At 39.8% G+C, this 22,016-nt stretch overlaps 1 protein-coding gene across 3 annotated transcripts in view; it reads left to right on the top strand.

The window, feature by feature from the left end:
• The window catches only part of GRID1 (glutamate ionotropic receptor delta type subunit 1), a 544,302-nt gene that overhangs the window by 211,616 nt on the left and 310,670 nt on the right, over positions 1–22,016 (top strand). For all 3 annotated transcript variants that reach the window (XM_064464794.1, XM_064464796.1, XM_064464795.1), the window contains exon 3: positions 9,636–9,920. In XM_064464794.1, the coding sequence (XP_064320864.1) occupies positions 9,636–9,920 (285 nt within the window). The remainder of the gene's footprint in view (positions 1–9,635; positions 9,921–22,016) is intronic.

The raw sequence follows: 22,016 nt of genomic DNA, 5'->3' as shown, positions 1-22,016 counted from the left end.
AAGGAAGGCGGTAGCACCGGTGTGCCTGTCTGTTCTGCGAGCAATGATCAGCATGTTTCTGGGGGGAAAAAATCTAGGAAAAACATATAAAAAAACCTATTCCTTTATTTTCCTCTCTCTCTTCCCCCTTCTTATTGAGCTTAGGCTGCTGAATGCTGGACAAGCAATAAGGAGGGGGTGGGGGGATCTTTAATAACACTTCTTCTGAAAGTTTTTTGGTAAACATTTCAAAACTTCAGCTTTTCCCTGGCTTTTGATGTGGTTTTAGATGCTGCTTTATCAGGGATATTCTGGTACACTGCTTACGTGTACACTTAAATATGCGCACTAATACAGTGTGCTGGTTTTCTTGAATGTATGTACTGGTTTTCTGGAATTTTTTCCCCCATAACTGATGGCCTACTGAAATAATCATCATTATCTTAGAAAATGTAAGTGATGATGTGTATCTAATTTTTGGATCACCAAGTGCTGTGAGCTGGCCTGTTGATAATTTTACCTAAGTTGGAGACTAAAGTGTCCAGCTATAGCACACAACCCATATGATTTTTGATAAGATTTTCTAAAAGAAAAAAGTGTTGATCGACTGACTTGCCAGTCTTATTTCAGTTGCTAAGATTTGGTTGCTAAGAAAAAACACCGAAGATTCCCTTATCTTGTGTTTTCTAAGGAAAAAAGAGATAATGAAGGATGGAGAAAGAATTCAGAAACAGGCTAAATGGTAGCCATTCAGTTTTTTCATTATAATATCTAGTGTAATGGTTTGTTTGGTAGTTATTAGGAGACTAAGCAGCAAAAAAACTCCATGGAGGACTCACAAGGACAACTCCACTGCGGCAAATGCTATGTTTCCTCCACAGTTGCACTAAAAGGAAAAATTCAAGCCTGCCGGAGGTCAGCAATGAGCTTCTCTACCACTAACTCCATGAATATTAGTTTGTGCCTCACTGGCAATGTCTTGTCCATGTGTAGATGCTAATGATCCTGCTGCAGGTTGGCTTATACACCTTTTACCTTTGGCGTTGTAAGCCTGTGATTTTAGGGACCACAGCCTCAGGTTTTATTGCTGTTGCCAATGAGTTGTTAAGGACCTTACATTGTACATATTTATACAAGGAGAAGTATCAGCATCTTGTCCAGAGACGCTCTGGCAATAGGGTGCATGTCAGATTTGGAAGCTCTTCCTGTGCATGTGAGCTGGCAGGAGGTGGTGTGCTTGGCTTCTTGGAACTGGACAGAGCCCTGCACTGATGTATTGTGAATTCTTCCCAATGTGGGTTTCATGGTTTCAGAGAAAGGACACGTAAAGGGATGCTTGTTTGTTTGTGAGACTCTTGGAAATGGGGGTTTTGAGGAGGCAAACATTAGAGTTTTCTGTGGTTTTGTGTTGGGTGTATGGTTCTTTTAAGTTTGTCATGTTTCTGTGAAGTCCAGCAAGAATATTATCTAGCTGGCAAACTCCAGGCATGTTCTGTCCTCTTTGGTTCTCAAACTGGACATACATTTGTTTGTTTATTTGTATTTTGTCATGGTTTTAGCTAAGATAGAGTTAATTTTCTTCACTGCAGCTGGCCCAGTGCTGTGCTTTGGACTTAGTATGAAAACAATGTTGATAACACATCGGTGTTTTGGCTGTTGCTGGGCAGTGCTTGTACTGGTCAGGGACTTTTCAGCTTCCCACGCTCTGCCAGGGGCACAAGCAGCCAGGAGGGGAGGGGGCACAGCCAAGAGAGTGGATTCAAACTGGCCAAAAGGATATTCCATATCACGTAACGTCATGCCCAGTGTGTTAGCTGGGAGGGGCTGGCCGGGGGAGGGAGGCAGCAATCGCGGCTCGGGGACGGGCAGCGTCGGTCAGTGGGTGGTGAGCGGTTGTGTCGTTTGTGTTTTGGCTCTTTTCCTTTTTCCCTTTTCCATTTTATTATATTATCATTATTGTTCTTATTATAATAATCAATATTATAATTCATTATTAAACTGTTCTGTTCTTAACCCACAAGTTTTGGTTTGATTTTCATTTTTTCTTTTGCTCTTCCGATTCTCTCCCCCGTCCCACAGGGGTGGGGGCACTGAGTGAGCGGCTGCGGGGTGTTTAGTTGCTGACTGGGGTTGAACCATGACAGTCCTTTCTGGTGCCCAACATGGGGCCCGAAGGGGTGAGATAATACCAGTTGCTGGTCACAGCATAGACTCTGTTCTCAATATTAGTTCATCCGATCTGCACCACGCTCTTGTATTTGCTGTGTCTGTTAAAGATTGGTGGTGTTTTTTGTGGTCTGCTGTGCTCTGCAGTGATTAGTGATGTTTTGCCTGGGAGACTTGTTTTTAAAACATTGGCCTTGAGTTTTATTTGGTATTTGAAGTTTATATTGAAGCTGTTACTGTATGTCAGGTACCACCTCATGGATACAATTAGCTTTTATACCTCCTCCTCTGAGAGCTTTATTATGGAGGAAATACAAAACGGCACCTTATCTACCATCTTCTATAATGCCTCCTCTTTCATTACAACAACTTCTCAGTATCTTGAACGTCTTTGGGTAGTGAAGACACATCTGTTGATATTGCTTTGGCAGACCGCTTCAGCTCTAAGGTTAACTCGTTAATGAATATTGCAAGAGAGTCTGCAGTATTTGTCAGTGACTGCATTAGGACTTTGAGTACCTGGTTAGTCACAGATGCTCTCCAAGGCCCTTCTCGCAATGCATTGTTATACGTGGGGAATACTTTCATCATTTGAAATTCTCATCTCTTGTGGAAGACTTGGCATCCCATTTGGGCTCTGATTGCTAGCAAGCAGGGGAACACCATTGCCATCAGGAGCTACGGTAGCAATTCCTGTGGCTTCCAAAATAATCACATCACGGTCTGTGGGATCTAAGAATGCCTGTAACCTGGTCCCAGATACAGAAAAAGAGCTGTTTAAATGAAAGGGAGAAGTATTTATTGTTCACAAATGTTAGATCAAAAAAATGTACACATATAAATTGGGGTAGTTAGGGATTTTGGTTGGTTTGATTTTCGCATCAAACTACAGTGGACTAATAGTGAATGTGCTTTCTTATTTTAAGGTATATTTTGTTTTGATTGAAGGTCTGTGTAATGGAGTAAGAAATATTAATCTTCGCTACATATAAGGTGATACAGCAATAAAAGTGCTACATAAAATATTTTTGCTGTCTTATCTTTTTTCTCTATTAACAGTTATTCTGTGACAAGTAACTATAGCTTTGTAGGGTTTTCATAATAAAAATCTTAGTTATTTGAAGAAACACAATGTAAGTATGGAACATAAAGGTAAATAAAAGCCTACAGAACTAGAACAAATAAAAATATTACTGAGTATCCAAAGGAAGGACATCTGCATAGCATGACATTAGGTGCCAATCATGCAAATTCATTACGAATTGCCTTTCTCAGTTAATGAAAGAAGCTGAAGAGTAAGCAAACATCACAGAATATAAAGTAAGGAAAAAAATATTCTTCAGAAAACCCCATTTAGTGAAGCATCATGTTGAATGAGTGGTTAGATGATTAGTTTTGATTTCCTTAATTAACCAATAGGAGGAGTGAATCTTTCTATAGATCAATATTTTTAATAGAAACATTTTCAATGATATTAAGAAGATTTTCCTATAATTTTGTCTGCCTGATGGACTGGTTTTGCACAAAAGCATTTAAATTTTGAAGGCCTTTTGAGGCCTAAAGAGAATGAAAATGTAAATAGCTAATAGCCTTTTGCCATTTTTCCGTGTGACAGAATTAGCTGTAAGTTTGTGCCCCTGACATGGAAAGGGGCTTGTTGATAAGTTTCTTGCGAACTACAGCAGAAGTATTTGCGTTTTGTTTGGATATGTGTGAAAACGCTCACTTCTCTGGTTTGTGATATGTTGATTTTAGCTGAAGGAATTCTATCATCCTCCTCTTGATTTTGAAACGTCGTTTTGTGGGCTGCAGTCTTTTTCCTTGTATCGTCATCCTTTCTATCTCATCTCAGTGCTCCAGACAAACCTCCCAAAATGACTTTTTCCATTTAATTTAAGAATATCTCTATGGATGCATTTCCCAAAGACCTTACATCTTAATTAAAGACACAGCTTATCAGCTTTCTGAACTGATACATTTTTATCTCCTAACTCTTCGCTATTTTATTATTGCACCCAAAACTTCTGTTATGTGTATTTGTTTATGTATAAACTGGCTGATGAACCAAATTGCTGATTAGATTTTGTACACATGAATACAATAGCTAGTTTCTTGTATGTTTATTTCTATATGGCACATGATATTCTACTTGCTAGGCCAGCTGGTAGATTTGCTTTTTCAGTGGAATAAATTACAGGTCTTGATAATCTCATGGAAAGTTTGGATTTATGTTCTCCCCCCCCCAAATTTGCTATGTTCTCTGGAATTTTTAGTGATAAGATTTTTTCCACCTACTGTTTTTAAGATAAACAATGTGAAAAATTAGTTTCCTGCCAGATTGACTGAGTCAGTCGTACTAGGGCAAGCATGAAGTCCCTCATCTCAGCAGGATGGTAGCTTTGAGACCTAATTAGAAACACTTAAGTGCCAACTTTGTTAATAGTTTCATTGCAGAGTGCTACACTAGGAACATCAGTTATATGCAGTGTGGCTGGATTTCCATTCTCTTTCCAGATGTGAATTTCTCTTCCTTCATTTGAAAAATCATTCTGAGCAAGAAGGCAGCTACCTCTCAATTTTCAAACAGTGATTTTTTTTTTTTTTTTAAATGCAAGTTACTTTTGGTTAGGATGATTCTCCGTTTGCAGTGCAGTAAAGAGCTCTGAAGGATTATTCAAACTGTGAAAAAGAAGAAAAATTTTCAAGTAAAAATAAAAAACAGCTCAGAGGGGATTTATCGAGTATGATCAGATGGTGTCCAAAGTGGGTAGGACCAGCTCTACTGATACACAGAAGTGAGAGACAGAAAGGCATTGAAGTTTGAAGAGGCAGTGTGAATGCTAGTAGGTGGACCTATTGTTAGATCCAAAATTACAGTGGCAGCTGGCCTATTGATAATTGTGGAAACAAAGGGACAAGTTTCTACCCTTTTCTGAATAATAGGAAACCACTGAAAGGGAGGCTGAAAGATGGTCATATTGTCATGTTGCTAGGAGCAAGATAACGGTTTCTCTTGGAGTATTTTGATTCCCTGCAGTTTGGAGAGAGAGGGATTTAATTACAGAGAGATCGGAGCTAAAGCTCTTAATGCAAATATCCCTATGAAGTTAGTGCCAAATCAGGACTTTGCCATCTGCACCTGTCTTCAGAAATAGGATGGCAATAGATAAGGCAGTGATAGGAGAGCAAGACCTTGAACATGATTGTAGCAAAGCAGAATTCTCGCATCATCTTGTGCCATGAGGTGTCACACTGATTAAAAAGGTCATATGGATAAGGTACAGCAGAAAAAAAAAGCCTCTCTTCCAGGCTTAAGTGTGGTCTTAATGGGACATGACTGGAGTTAGAGAGGTGGGTCACAGAATGAAAGAAGTTTAGCATGCGTTGCTCTGACGTAAGAGTCAAGTTAGACAAATGGATGTTAAAAGATACCCAAAATAGATTAACCTGTGTTACTTCTGCCAACATCATGACAGAGATAACACAGAGAAGCTAAATGGGAAAAAACAAGGCAATAGATGGAGAAGAGAGCAGACAGTGTCTTGTGAAACTGTAATGGAAAGACCACTTCAAGATGTAAAGTGTCAACCAGATGTGGAAAGGAGAGTTTCCAAAAACAGACTTCAAAAGAATAGGTTAGGAGAGATACTTCACTGAAACAACTAAAAAGTGGTTTAATCAATAATTTGGGACACTCCAATGAAATCCAAATATAAGCTTGAGAGATGGTCTGTTGATGGAGGCCAACACTGATGAACAGCTACCATGAAATAATTTAATCTGCTTAAATAGACGAATGCAGATTTATTCTTTAGGTACGGTGATGTTCACATTTTCATCATGTTAATGTGCACATTTCTTACTGTATGGTTTCTGGGATGTTGGTATCCTTAAAATGCAGCCTGATGGTGATGAAGGCATTCAGTACAGTAAACTAATAGCATTGCTATTCATATAGCAGTGAAATCTGGAAGCAGAATTGCTGGAACACTGTGTCTTTTTATCTGTGGAACAAATACTTTAAAAGCATTATTTCTTGACACTTACCTATGTAAATATATCTACATAATAAATAAATATGAAAACACCTTAGATATAACAATATGAAATTGCTATTACTACAACTATAGTAGTTAAAGATCAAGGCGTTTTGATTCCCCTTTCCCTTATGTTAGTGGGTTGACATGAAAGAAGGCACTTCAAATCTCTGTATTTCAGCTTTCAGAAAATCAAAATGGGGGGTTTGAAATTCATGTGCAAAGATTGCAGGTTCTTTTGAGTGCTTATGAAGCTGCAGCTAACACAGAGAATTAGTGATTTACTCAGTCCTGTAGTCAGGGATGCTTGATTGTTGCTGAAAATCCATAGCTGGAATGAAGCAAAACAGAAAATTACACATCTTTTCTCATGTCAAAGTTTTGTACGCAAGAAAGTACAGGCATGTGGGGGGAAATCTTAAAAAACAAAATTGTCACCAGAGTGTTCTTCTGGGATTGTATAATCCTTGAACATTCTCTTGCTAAGGAATTGCAAGCGATCTTAAGAGTTAATGAGTTTTTTAATGAATTGGAGTCTGTTATGTAGTTGTTCCCTGTTGTGTTGCTCATGTAGAAAGTAATACTTTTCTTTGTGTGCTAAAAGCTTATTCTCACCCTTCAGTGTAATCAGTGTGGAGAGGTTGAACTTCTTGGAATCCATTGTAATTTTATATAGTGAAAGTCTTCTATTAGAAATATGTCATGTTCTGTCTCTCATTCTGTAATTTGACTAAAGAAAACAATTCAGAAAATATGAAACCTGTTTTCCATAGTCACTCCAGTTTGTTTATCGCCTGCTATATTATCTTAAAACAGAGAGGCAAGAGGCGATAACACTTCCTGCGTGGCATGTGTTTTCAGGCAGAACATAATCAATTGACAAAACATCAGGATGTAGAAGCGTATTGACTAAGTCTTCATTTTAACCCACTGACACAAACTGCAGAGCACTGGGAAAATGCCTCAACCAAAACAGCCTTTGCTGAGATATTTCAGCTGTGGGCTGTGCTGGGAGATAAGGGTGCCCATTTGCTCTGGGCTTTTTGCTGCTAATAAGTGAGCAGCTTTTGATTAGTGTCAGCTGCTGAAAGAAGTTATCTCTTGGTATACAACTGGTGATCAGCTCTGTATGCACAAATAAGTGACTCTCTGAATGCAGCCTCCCATCAGAGAGGGTTTTGTTTTTTCTCTCCTCCTGCCTGCTTTGCAAGTAAATTGTTCCTTCTGCAGACCCGCGTGGCTGGCTTCTCGCACCCTCGGTGACAGCGAAGCTCGCTGGTTGGTGATCTCTGCAGGGGTTTATAGCTCAGCTCTGCTGTTCTCTCCCTCTGTTCCCACTTCTCTGTTCCCTCCCCTACTGTGACTAAATAAATTACCTGTATGACATGTTCAGTTTTCTCTGGCAAGAAGCCTGGGAAATCAAATCTGTTCCCAAACCTGGGTCTCCCATTTGGCAAGTGTAATGCCTCCCTGCTGTTAAATCAGGTCAGCTCTCAGGAAAAAACAAAGAACAATTTCATATAACTATAATCAACAGAGTAAATTTAGATAATGCAGCTGACATATGTTTATTGTAAAGACCATCAAGGAAATAATTTTAAAAGCACTTCATCTTTCTCTGTTGCATTAGGATACATGTTGAATGTTCTGTGCATAGAGAAGATCAAACATTTTTCTTTCTGTTATCCCATATCAAAGTGAAATATATTCATTTTCTGTCTGGTCGAAGAAGATATTTGGTGAAAATGGTTCATTGGTTGCATTAGGAACAGTCTTTAATTACTGTGGCTTTATGTAATTAATATTAATTCATAATTAACTGTTAATTACTATTAATTATTCATAACCTGTCCAGTCCCTTTGACTTTTTGGCTTCTGAAAGTGGAGATAAGTGTTTAGAGGAGGAAAAATAAATCCTTTTAATACGTTGTGTTCATTTTTCTACCTTTCTGCTCGGTCCGTTTCCACTGGAGCTCGGAGGCGGCGGGCCAGCAACAGGGCGGCAGCGTCCCTCCTGCGTTAGCAGCCCCGAGACGTGCCCCGGCAGCCCCGCAGCACGTGCCACGCGCGGGCAGCCTGCTCGCTCCCGTGCCGAGGCACTCGCCGTGTACGGGGGAAGCGCCAGCGTGGGCAGCCTCCCCTCTCCAGCCGGCCGGTGAATTTCCTGCTCAGCTACTCCGCGTGTCCCGGAGGGGCTCTGAGTTACACCCCAGAGGCTCTTTCATTCACCTGCTGTTAGCGAGCCCGCATAGACTGTGGCAGGACCGTGGAGCGTGCCCAGTCACCTCCTGTTTGGCTTTATTATGGTAGACCTCTGGCCTGGGGAAGCAGAGTGGCTGGTTTCCTTCGGGCAGGCCGTGCTTGTGCAGCTGGTTGCTCAGGGACCGAAACAGCTGCTGAAACCCTGAGCTCGCCCCCAGCCCCCTTCAGAGGAGGAGAGGTGTAGGCAGTGCCAGGTGCCCCTGAGGGACCCTCAGGGCTGGTGCAGCGCTCGCTGTGCTGAGCTCCCGGGGCCAGCTTCGCTGCCGCTTATTCAAGAGGGTTAGTAAACCATGCACCGACTGGCTGCCTTGCAGCCTTACACAGCCTTACCGCCACCAGTGACTAAATAGCTACTGAGTTATAGCCGGGGGCCTTGGCTGGAAACATTTTCCAACCCCGCTGAGTATCTGGTTGTCTTACCCGGAGTTGTCCTGGGAAGAGCGAGCCGTGCGAGCGGCTGCAGGGTGTCCCGAGCAGCAGAGCAGGGCTCTGCGCAGGGCTGCCCAACCTGCGTGGCCTGCCTTTCAAACTCACCTAAAGCTTCGTTCTCAAAAGCAGACGGGCTCAAATATATATATGCTATGTTTTCATATGGTACATGCTTTTCCAGATATTTTTAAAGACAGCTACGGTGTTGTTAATAATTTAGTCATTCATGAGTTGCATTTGTTCTAACAAGGGCTTTGTTTCTTTGCTGCTCTGAGACACACAGTGAATGTTTTTTGGTCAATTTATAAAAATCCTTCAAAACTCTTGAATAGGATAAATCCTTGAAACTGAAATTACTCTTTGTTGTCCGAAGTCTTCATCCAATGTGCAAAACAAAGATTAAAAGGTGAAAGCAGTGATGTGGGTTTTAAAAGATGAGAGTTCAGTACCTGCTTCCAGCAGGAATGACCTGAAGCAAGGGCCGTAATCTCCATCTGCATCAGCTCCTGTCCGAAGAAATGACAGTAGTAATGGTATCTGTCCTCGACTTTGTCTTATCTGTACAGATTACAGATATTGTCTCCTACTGTAAAGGCACAGGACCTAACTCTGAAAGGCTTCAGCTGATACTGTAACATAAATCATTTCAGCGCTGTGTTAATGGCAAGAGTAAAGCCCGTCTCGTTACCTCCTTAGCATCTAGGCTGGCCAAAGGAATTGTTGAGCTTGTTCTAACCCTGCTTTATTTCTTACCTTCTCCAGCCTGTGACCTGATGACCCTGGGGATCTTAGCCTTAGTGACGTCCACTGGTTGTGCCTCGGCCAACGCCCTGCAGTCCCTGACGGATGCCATGCACATCCCACACCTTTTTGTACAGCGCAACACGGGAGGCTCCCCACGCACAGCCTGCCACCTGAACCCCAGCCTGGAGGAGGAGGAGTACACGCTGGCCGCCCGACCGCCCGTCCGCCTCAATGATGTTATGCTGAAACTGGTTACTGAGCTGCGGTGGCAGAAATTCATTGTATTTTATGATAGTGATTATGGTAAGTAAAGTGGAGAATTTCAGGCCCTATTAAATTAATTTCTTTTCAACTGGGAAATGGAGAGGAAAATATAAAGGGAGGGGTGGAAAATAACTTGCTGCCTTCTTCATTGACAAAGGGGGAAGTGTTTCAAGTGGATGCAGGTCTTTGAAGGAAAGGTTGCTGTGAAAACTAGTTCTCAGACAAGCAGCAAAGTTGCTTAGCAACACCTACCAAACAGCTGAAGTTTGAATCATTTCACACTTTTTTTCAGTAAAATATTAATAAAGTGTTGGCATTGATTGGCAGGGGTCACATAGCTGTGCAAGGAAGTTCAATGCGGCCTCTACCCGTTCCCAGAAAGCACTTTCCATTGAAGCCGAGTACTGTTCTCTAAAAATTAATTTTCACAATAACTATTACAATTTCTTTTTTTCATATGCTTCCTCACACTGTTCTCCATTTGGACTAAATTTTACAGCGATATACTTCTGCGCATTAAACCAAAAGGTAGAGTTAGCATTTTCACTACATCTGATGCATTTCCTTCAGCAAAATTTTTACTTTGAGCTGAAACTTGAGGAAAAGGAGTCTCTGCTCAAGCAAATGTAGTACCTTATGATGGGTGTAAAGAATCAATGAAAAAATAAGTCTCTCATTGTGCCAAGCTCTCAGAATGAACGGGAACTGTGTGCCTAATTCTCTTTTTTAATTCCCTCCCCACCTCCCCCCACTCAACTGGTATGAATACTGCTCCATATGTTTAACTCGCAGTATTTTCAGCACTCTTATCTCAGGATATAGGATCTGTAATGGGGAAAATATATTTTCTACAGTATGTTTTAAAACCCTGCAAATACTTCTGGTTTAAAATGTAATGTGTAAGCTTTTGGTGTGGTGACTTACTGTGAAAAAAATCCAAAGAAAGGAAATTAAGTTTAAATTGCAGTTGGGGGGAAAAAAAAATCTTATGTGTACCTGTGCATATAGTTTAGATTTTATCCATAGCCTTCCAAAACTACAAAACAGATCTTTATTTGTATTCTTCCTATATAATGACAGGTTTTTCAATGGTGAATCAGAGAAATAACATCTTTGGTTTTGAAGTTGGACTACTGGTTTAAAAAAAAAAAAAAGAAAACAAAAAAAACCAACCCCCAAAACCCCCCCAAAAAACCCAAAGGGTCCTGAGCTCCAATAAGTCCTGAAATTCTTGGGTGCAGCTTTCTGTTCTCAGCTGATAGAAACAGGAAGTGACATCTCTTCAACAGGCAGATTGAAGATGGTGAGGGTGATTTTAAGTGGGAAATCAAGTGAAGCTGTAACATCCTTTTAATTATATAGAATTATTTTAAGCATGAGAAGGCTGCCATGGTACTTGCAGAGTTAATCGATAGGCTCAAAAATCTAGCAACCCAGCTTGACCAGTGAATGCTTTGAAGGCAAAAACCACAAGATACGTGGTAGGTGCTCTTTTGGTGGTCTTCTGGTAGTGATGAGAAAGTTGCTATGTAGCAGAGGATTGGGCTTAAAAAGTTAAAACTATTCTAACAGTTATTTCCAAGAATGAAAAAAAAAATTCTCACAAGAATGTCTTACAAAATATCCTTTTATAGCTACTGTTGTTTCTCTCCTGCTGATTTGAGCCTTCCAACACTGCTGGAGCCAGGGATCTTTCAACCCCTGGGAATCCTGGTCCTGGTAACTGCCCAGATGCTGTATGTACAAACTGCTATCACCCATGTTCCCTGGTAGCAAACCTGGCTACTGAACTACGGTATCACTTATTCTAGTAGCGCATCTGTGTTTCTTTGCCTTTTTCTGCAAAGGGTTAGCATCTCAGTACCAAATCCTGAAATCCTTAATTCACATATTCTGTAAATTCAGTTCAAATGGAATCAAACTGATCTTTTCCATTTACAAAGATTGACCTTCAGTCGGTACCAGTAAGACAGACACTAAAAAGGAGATGGAAAATTACCACGGGTGGCAATTGCAAATGCTGGCTCCTTCCAGTGGAGAGCACTTCGTGTGCTGCAGCTGCCCATGCGCTGTTTCCTCTCCTCTTCCTCTCAGATGTGACAACCATCTTATAGTAATTCCACTCATAGGATGTATATTTTTTTAATAAAAATTTGGTGGGAGGAGTTTCTATAAAGAAGCCAACTGAACCTTGCCAGTTCTGGGCAGGTATCGGTGACTATGGGATAAATAACCTAGTTCCCAGGATATTGAGCGCCGAGCTCAAGAACAGCAGCCTGGCTCCCGTGGCATGCCCACTGCCCTCATTAGTTAGCGTCAGCAGAGCCATGCTTACGCATCTCCAGCAACGCTCCCCGCTCCCTGTGAGGGGCTGGCTGCTGGCCATGAGGAGGGAGGTCACTAGAAGAATGCATGTTTATGATTACAGAGAGTTTTCAGCACTGGGCTTTTGTGGTTTACAGTAAAAAATGGTCCTTCTCTACCTGCTCTCTGGAAGTTATACTATTTCCTTGGGTAATGTTTTAATTTGTCCATCTCCTGATCTCTAAAACCCAGTCAATCCCTTGGTGTCCTCCTTGTGGAAACCGTCAGGTTTTCTAAAGAAATAACAGCTCGCAATTTAAAGAACTTCAGTGTCTATAGTAATACTGGTGCTATACTGGAGGTGAAAGTTATTTACCTCATGAATTACTTGTCCCTTATCAGACATACATTTTGGATTATAATTTCTGCGCTGACTAAATTAAGGAAAAGTAACAGACTTAGAAATGCAGGATTGTCACTGAACAACCTAACAAGCCTCTTAATATTGTTGTGCTTTCTATAAAATGTGCCTTGTTTTACACTGAAGCTGCAGATAGAAATCTGTACGCACAACTTCAGTGAAAGCATATGGTCCTTTCCAGTAAAATGCCCTAAATTCTGTAACAAGAAATGGAGACATTTCACAGGAAAGATGTGGAAGTTTTAAAGAAAAAGGTTGCTGAATGGAGGTAGTAGAAGCAGGGTACAAACTGTGGCATTCCACCTAGCATGAAACCAGCTTTTAGATTTTGTCACTTGTGGTGAAGAAATGGATAATAGCAAGAAATAGGTAATAGCTTGGTTCTGGAGAAGTGCCCTTTCAAAGGCCTCAGACTTGATAGATGCAACATTCAAACTCGTCGTGATGATACACAGTTCTCCTACTGAGCACTACCAATGCGGGAAAGGTCAGTTGATACCTATCCATTCAGTTCTCCTGTGTTTCTATAAGAAAAGATACGGGTTCATATAGGTGCTGCATCTTCATGACTCAGCCTTTGGTTTTCCACTCCTCTCATTTATGGTTTGTGCATCATTTCAGAAGATGCACAGAAATCTACTCCCCATTGATCACAATGGGAGCTTTCTGCTGATGGGACTGCTGCCTGATGTGAAAACGATGGCTAGGCACTATAGCGATTCAAGTAAGTCATAGCTGAGATAAGACAAGTCTCCTCTCTTGCTGATGTGTTACAGAGCTGCTGGAGCTCCAGGCCAGAATGAGACAGTGTGAGCACTCTCTCTGTCCCTGCTGTTCTTTGCCATGTCATCCTGGGAAGGCTTTCCAGCCCCTGTATGCTCCCCTTTCCCATCTGTGAAATGGAAAGAAAAACCTCCCTCCCGGTGCGACTGAACTGATGTTTGAAACTTCTTTAGAAATTCCTTAGGCAACAGAATTAGGTGGCACATTCAGGAGCAAGCCAATTCCAGTAAGAGCTTAAGGGACCAGCGTCCTGTTAAATGCGTTATTCTACTTTAAATATCTATATGAAAACCCCATGCTAAATCCCAGTATTTGACATCAACTTTATGGGGGGAAAAAAATGAATTGACTGTAAGTTTGTCAGTGGCTGTCAGACAGTGCTCTGTGGGACTAGGTCTACCCACCTGTTAGAGAGCCTGTAACAGAAATCAGGTCTGTTGTGTCATCCTAAAAAGCTTCAGCTGCACTGACGCGTTTTGAATTGTTTCTTCCTCTACAGCAACATCTTTTGTGCCTCTACATACAGCGCATCTGTGCGTAAAGGCCTGCTGGGAAGTGTAATGTTTTATTTTTGCTGACTTACTGGATGTAGAAGCATCAGTAATCAAATTTTCTGACGCAGAAATTGGTAGTGTGGCACGTTCATAAACAACTTTACCAAGCTCTAAACTGACTATAGGTTAAAAGCAGTGGGTGTTGCCCACAGTAAGATGTGGTTGGGTAATAAATGGTTGAAAGTGTGCTTCTAGGGTGAACAAATAAAGAGGGGTATGGTTAGAGGAAGGATTAAAGAAGGATTTTGGAATCTAGATGTGAAAATGAAAACAGTGAGGAATACGAAATCATTTTTCTAAGAGAAATGTGAGCAATAACTGTTTTGACAATATTAATCTTACTGTTGAAAAACGCTTTGTCTCTAGTTATATTGCCTCTCTACTTTCCTACATAAATGTGTGCATACTCATATACAAAATGTAAGAGTTTTTATTATGACTCTTTTTTTTCAATGAAAATTATTAGACCTGTGAAAGGGAACTGTAATATTTTATTCTTAATTTTTGGTGTCAATAAGTGTGTTCTGGTTAAGAGAAGCGTGGTACAAAAGTTATACAGAAGTTTCTTCTGTAGAATTTTGGACCTTTCAGACCTATGTATGGAATTTTGTTCCTATGGAGTCTCAGGGGAAACCAAACTCACAATTTATTGATTTATATATGATTTTCAATTTTAAAATTTTTTAAATTGAGATTTTTTTTTTTCATTATGGTCATTGATGTCACTTTAATTTTGACTACATCCTGATGAATCCTCCTATGTAGAAAGAACTTGGTTTTCAATGTGATGAGTTTCATGGGAAGCTTTATTTCTGAGTTCTACCTGTCAAGGGCCTTACCCTTGATTGGAAGTTACAGAAATTATACTATCAACAGCTTTACAACTAGGTATTCATCCTGGAATGTTGTCTCCTTTGTAAAGGTCCTTTCGTGCAGGCCACTACTTTTGCAATTATTTAATTTGCAATGGAATATAGTAATGAAAACTGAGAAATGCATGCTTTTACACAATCCATGTGTAACTGCAAATCAGTTGTGATGTGAAGCATTAGCTGTCACAACAAGAGCAAAGCAGAACATTTGCACATAAGCTACTTTCGTCTTACCTGCTTTACTTTAAGACTTCTTTTATTTTTTGTCAGTATAACATGTTGTCTTCTGCTTTCTGTGTCATTTGTTGGCTGTCAGACAACCACTTCGGCATCGCTAGGGCTGCCATATTTCTCTACAAGCTTCTCCAGCGAGTATGCCTTGTTTAATGCAAATACAGGGAGTTTGGCAAATGAGAAGTGTTGAACCAACTGCACATGTGTTGGTATGTGCCTGTTCAGCAAATCTGACGCTACCAGAAAGTGTCAGACTTTTTGTGCATGTGCTATGTTATTGAGTTTGCATGTGTTATTAAAAATACCTGAGTTCTTCAGTTGGCTGGAGCATCCCAGCTGGAAGTGTTGGAGAGAAGCTTGAACTGGGATTGCTGCGTTTGAATAGTAAAATGTATAGAGTTTAAGCAGCCAGCCACAAAGAAACGTAACTTCTTTATGGCCATTAATCTGCAACAGCAATGACTTAGGGAGGGAATCCTTGAACAACCCTGTCATTGGTGCTGCTGTATAAGATGATAAAGGGAGGAATACACTGGGCCTAGGCACCTTTTCATCCAACAAGAAACAGAATCCTTTGAGAATTTATTCTATGCAAATTCTGCACCACCTAGTTATTCATGTATAACTAGGGATACTCTATGTCTAGACTCCAGACAAATAAATCATCAATTTCTACCTGGAAAAAAAATTTTCCTATGAAAAAACCATGTCTCATAATATAATGTTTAATCGCCATTGCTGCTGCAGAGAATGCCAGGAAAGAAATCATTCAACCAAGTTCTCCAAGTCCCACAGGGAGTATGTGATACCATGTGGTAGAGAAAAAAATTGACCTTTTGACTTTTACATTGAATTTGATCTGGAAGCTATTGAAGAAATGGCAGTGTGCTCCCATATTTATCCTTGAATCACTTTTCTGACTGTAGCAGCACTTAAAGTAATTGGCCTACTTAAATTAAGCATGGATTTTTATCATTTTTGATATTATTTTTTTATTTAGTAATGCATCGCAGTATATAACACTAAATGAAATTAAAGAAAGTCAATTTCACTTCAAATTATTACTTATAAATTAATTTTACTACTTTGATTTTTAAGGTCTATGAGTAAGCATGCTAACAGCAGAAGTAAGACTTCCCCTTGCTAACAACCCCCATAATCCCTAGCAGGGTGTGGGAGCAGTGCATAGAGGTTTTCTCATAAAAGCTATTCACGAAATACTTTCAGGGCAATGACTGATATGATATACAGATGATCTTAAAGTTGTGGTAAAGGCTTTATTCTGAACTGTGAGTGCTGTCATAGCCTGCCTGAACGTTCAATGGTAGTAGAAGTCAGTCAATCTTCGCACAAACAGTTTGGGCAGCTTGTCTTGCTCATAAATTCAAGGCAAGTTAAGGAAATAATTTTGACCTTTCAAATAGTTTAAAAAGTGTTTTGCGAAGAGAAGATGCAAGTTCTTTCAACAAATTGAAAATGCTTTGGAGTGACACTTTCAAAACAGAAGTCTTGTGCTCTTTATTCAAAATAGTTATTTTTAAAATCAGTTTGTATTTTAAATAACTTCAGAAGTATGTATTGGGGGGGCACTCATGAAAAAAATTAATGAAAGGCTTTATTAGAAGCAGTTTTCCACTGTTTTTTCAGCCTGGTCATTTGGTCAAAAGTGATTATTAATCTAGTCCTGAAAGCAATCATTATGCGTTCCTTACTGTCTCTTTTTCAACTCATAACATATTAGTGAACAGTCTCCAGGCTCGACTTTGCAGGAACTAGTGGCTATTGGTGACTCTGTTTTTTTTCCGTTTTATATTCTGAAACAGAGAAATGTTTCATAATACAACACACACTGTCTAAAGGAAGTGCAAAGTTCAGCAGCCTGGAACCGGAGGGTGCAAATTAATTCATTTTGAACAGAGAGGTCTTTGAAAATTGTAGATGTTATCCGCAGAAGGTCCTAAGTTCTTAGACTTTCTTTCCTTGACTGACAGTAGTTTGAATCTCTTGACTTTTTAAGCCATGGCATGAGGCTAAACTGTTTGTTCGGGCATGTGACAATGACAAGGAGAAATGTAGGGATGATTTGGTGTACTTGAGCAGGGAATCTGAGGAACTAATTCCAGAAAGGAATCTCTTTAGCTCACATTTGTTAGAGTGAATGCTTATACATTCATTTAGAAATTGTTCGATAAATGTATAGCTGGAAACTGAACAGCAGAGGGGTAGAAGTCTGTCCTGGAGCATGGATGTAGGGCCTCAGGCAGTAACACTGTCATTCTGAGAAAGTATATTCAGATATCTCAATATGCAATGGCTTTGGTGAATAAGTTCTCAGTCTTTGTTTTCTTTTATAGAAGGTGGTAAGGGAGAGGGAGATAATTCATACACACACACATATATATATTTATGTACATATTTCAAGGGAAGTGATAAAGGAGCATGTGTACCTTTCCATACGCGTATGCATATATCCTTGTGTGTAAAAGTATACATGAGTTCATATATGGAATCAAGGAAATATATTTCTTCTGCTCCCTTCCCGCCTTTGCCCAGTCCTTCCTAGTAATCTTTCTGATGCCCCTCTGGGCAGGATTTCTTTGGCTTCCTTCCTAGATGGAAATGGTTTCTTCTTTGTTTTACCCAATTAAGAGTTGGTGTGGCTTCCCATCGTTGCTTTGTGTCTTCCTTATTGAGACAGAAATCCCATTCCTTCTCCTTTTCACACTTATTGTATTTAGATACTCTTTTATTTATTTCCATTTCTTATGGCTAGGCTTTTTTGTGGGTCTGCTGGCTTTCTTTAGCACCCTTTCTATAGGCTGGGGATAGCGCTTTGGCCAAGACTGTTCCTTTTCTCTGCTGATCGATGATAAACAGTGAGTGAATGTACTCTGAAGGTTTCTTTTTGTTTCTTTTCTGCTTGTAAAGCTCGGTGACTGAGTACATTAGAGAAGAGATAACATTGTTACTCACTGTCTTCATAGAAGGGATTAATCTTGAGGACAACAATGAATGTAAAACTCCTTAAATCTTTTTAGAGGAAAAGTATGGCAGGGAATGTAATTTTTATAGAACCCGAGGGTCAAAATGGTTTTCTACATATTGTGTGACTATCAATAGGTATGTGCTATTACCACTCCTGTAAAGTATTGATATACTTGTGGTATCTTAATATATTTGTATAGTAGTAGACTACTGCATTTGTTTATATGTAACATAGCAAAATTACTAGACAGAATCAGCCTTTTGTTCAACATCCAGGAACTAGAAAGATCTGATCCATGCAATCCAAGATTGCATTTAAATGTAAAGCCACAAATTTCTTTTTTTTTTTTCCCCTCCTTCTTTTTTTTCCTGGCAAGACAAGACTATAAATAGTCTGTACTGCAGTGATCTTTGTGGAATATGAAATAAGTTTCATTCATATGTGAATTAAAACAAACACAAGGGTCATTCTCCTAGCCCTCACAGAAATGCAAGATAATATTTTATTTTGTAACAGCAAGCAGGAAAGCAAGATACCTTCCTTAGCTGAAAAAACAGGGGCAATGTTCAGGAAAGGTAAGCAAAGTTTGACTGATATTCAGGTGGAGGTGAATGCAAGCAAATCTAAGTTATGCAGTCTGCATAGGAGGTTATTAAATCAGGAAATGGTAGAAAATGAAGAAATCCAAACTCCTGTCAGTGAAACACTCTTGTGATTTGCACTGTACAAGTTTCCATCTCTATGCTCCCCCTCTTCAGGAAGTAGTCATTGTGAAACCGCGGAGACTCCCTCAACCGTGCAGGCCTCAAAGCACTTGGACTTGTCTGCGCTCAGAGCAGAACCCCAAGTTGTACACTTAGTACTGGAGTCATCTGTGTTATACCCCACTTTTATGACTTTACATTAAACTATACAGTTAATGAGGTTCATCATAGCATCTGAGCAATTTACAGTTTAACGCGTCTTCCTACGAGCTAAGGCAGCTGTGCTTGTTCTAAAAATTGCAGACACGGGGAGTGTTGGACCACTAAGATATTTGTGTGACTATAAACTAGTCATCTTTCTTTGATTTCAGTAAGGTTCTGAAACTTGTTTTTAATGTCTAGCTAGCTGTCCACAGCTAGGCAAGGCTCCCTTCCCGGCCAGAGGTGTGCAACGGCGGCAGAATTTTGCTTTTCCTTGAATTGTGCTGTGCAGGCCTCCTGTGCCTTCTGTGTTTATGTTCTGGTGTATTTAATGTTTAGATCTGTTGCTTTGGGAGTTATTTTAAGAGTTACTGCAATCATTTTTAGAAGCAAATGCATCATTAGACTATGAAGAATTAAATAAAAAGTGGAGGAAAAAAGGCTTTGCAGTTTGGATTATTCAGAGTCAGAGCCCATTAGGAATGTAATCTGGATGTCTGGGTTCCATTGGAGAGTGATTTAATATTCATTGTGTTATTATAGCATTTGTTTAAATGGAAATAATGTGTTATTTTTTTGTGTACAAATTGAGTAAATAAGATTAGTGTCGTTACTGGGGAACAGTGAATCCTATGGAGGTCCTTTTTAATACTGGATATTTTGTTTTTGTATCTCTTGCTCTAGTAATCAAGACCCAAATAGGCTATTTCTAACAAAAACATATGAAAGAAGTGTGGAGGGCTCCAAGAAAGAGATGGAAATTGAGTGGGGACATCCCTCGCAATAATTTCATTGATGATTCCCTGTGATGGAGAGCTCTGAATGGAAACATAGGTACTGTAACACTGGAGGCAGTAGTTCACTTCATCAATCCGGAAGGCCTTACGGGGTCGGGAACTATTGACAGTCCCCATTTCTCAGCAGCCCATCTCATCTATCAGTAAGAATCGAACCTTTGGCTGGATAGATCTTCAGCTGTTGTATGGCAGACGTGGAAGGGAACTCAGGATGGTAATTCACCTCTGGTATATGTAATCTGGCTTGAACTTCATTTGCAACATGATTGTGATTTCCTCTGGTCTGCCTCTGGCCGCAGTTTGCTTTTATCGTCAGCAAAATCTCTTCCTGGCAAAGCACGCATGCAGAGTGAGGAAAACAGAGAACTATGCTATGGAAGAACAATTGCTATGTTTATACCAGGAGACGGAGAAATATTCGGTCCCTGAAATACAAAATGCCTTCCTTGCATAACAGACCATAACCCAGAGATCTCATTTGTCCTAATGAAACTCCTCAGTGATTTTGAAAGTAATTTTGTTTTGGCCTCCTGGTATTAATATTTGACACTGCCATTAACAGGAATTAAGATATATCTTGTCTTCCAAAAGCCATATTATAACATCAAGGGAACTTTCTTAAGAAAGGAATAATCCATTAACTAGAACCAACATTTCTCTGTAATCACCTTTATCCTTCAAATGACAGTGTCTTTACAGGAAGGAACTGTCTTTCTTCCGTTTATTTTTGTCAGTAGGAATATGAATCCCCCCTGCTGTGGAAGAATAATTAAAGGTCAAATTCTGGCATTGTATTAATAAGTCAGCGCAGCCTGAGCACCAACACCTAACAGGATACCCCATCAGGCACTTGTGGTGTAATAGAAATCCTGTTGGCTGAGGGAACAGCAGTGTGCTTTAATTTTGAGTGAAGATCTTCCCTGTTGCTCTGCATTAAGGATGCTGTGTTATGAATACCTTGTATGGAAGTATACGTGAGCTCATCAAATTTTATTAAAAAAACCCCAAATAAATAGTTTGGACTACAGATATTTGGCTCCAAATGACAGTCCTGGTGCCCAAAGTGCAATCTCCCTTTAGCAAGCAATATTTGGTGATATACTCTGTCTCTGCTCTACACAGTAGTGTCTGTGGGAGTGTTTGTGGTGGTTTATATCTTTTATTCTCGTACATCTTGTGCAGCCACATAAGTCTGGACAAGCTGTAACAAAGTGAAACAATATATTATGGTACTAAAACAAGAATAACAAGGGCAGCCTTGCAGTGGGAAGGGTGGGAGGCAAAGATGGACACTTTCAATGTAGGATTATTGGCCAATTAGCGGGGTTGACTGAGTATCGATGACAGATGTATTTAAGTTTTCTTTCTCTCAAATCCGACTTACACCATTAGCAAGGAACAAAATTCTAAATCATAGTAACAGAAGGGGTTGGAACCCCAGAAACAAGTGAGTTTGGCAAATGCAGCCACCCTCTCAATAACAGCGGACTGGTTGCAGGGAGACGTTACGTTGTTGTGATGACAGTAACGTCACTAGAGGGTGGAAGTGGTTTTTGGTGGAATCTGACCATCCTCTTCCTGTTTGGATTACTGTAATTTAGCCAGTTCGCTGTTGGGTCTGGATGAGTAACTTCTGCTGTGCAATAGCAACAGACAATTAGTTAATCAGTAATAATATGAATCTTGAATGATTTTTTTTGTTACGTCAGAGAACAAGAAGAGATTTAGGGCCTTTTCGAGCAGTTGCATTAGAAAATCATTTAGTCGTTTATAACATGATGTGATTGAAAAAATTCTTATTGCACTTATGTAGCAAGAGAGAAAACCACAAAGTTAGCAGTGAGATTTGCCTGCTTCCCTTTATGGGCTTAGCTCATGTAGTCAGGGTGATAGAAGGGCTTAATTTCAGCAACTCAGCAACTTAATTGCAGTACATTTAAAAAAATACCTTGTAAAAGTTAACTTAAAGCTTCATTTAGGGGGGAAGGAGAGAGAAGGAATTTTGTTTTGTAGACCGAGATCTGTTTTCTTGTTTAAGTTAATCTGTTTTCGGTTGGTTTAAATAATAAAGAATAAAGATGAAAACTTTATTACCTTCTTTTTCTCTAATTATATAAAAACTGATGTACCAGTGTAACTTTAAATGAGTGAATAGTCTCCTTGAAATCTAGATATACATGAGTAATCACGGGAAGGGAAGAATTTATAGCCTATCTAAAATACTCAGAATATATATAGCCTATCTAAAATACTCAGAATGACTCCTGAGTTTGTCCTGC

Source organism: Phalacrocorax carbo, chromosome 13 (genome assembly GCF_963921805.1).
Source record: "Phalacrocorax carbo chromosome 13, bPhaCar2.1, whole genome shotgun sequence".
Classification (NCBI taxonomy): Eukaryota; Metazoa; Chordata; class Aves; order Suliformes; family Phalacrocoracidae; genus Phalacrocorax; species Phalacrocorax carbo.
Note: the sequence above shows the minus strand (reverse complement) of the source record. Positions and strands in the feature narration are given on the sequence as shown.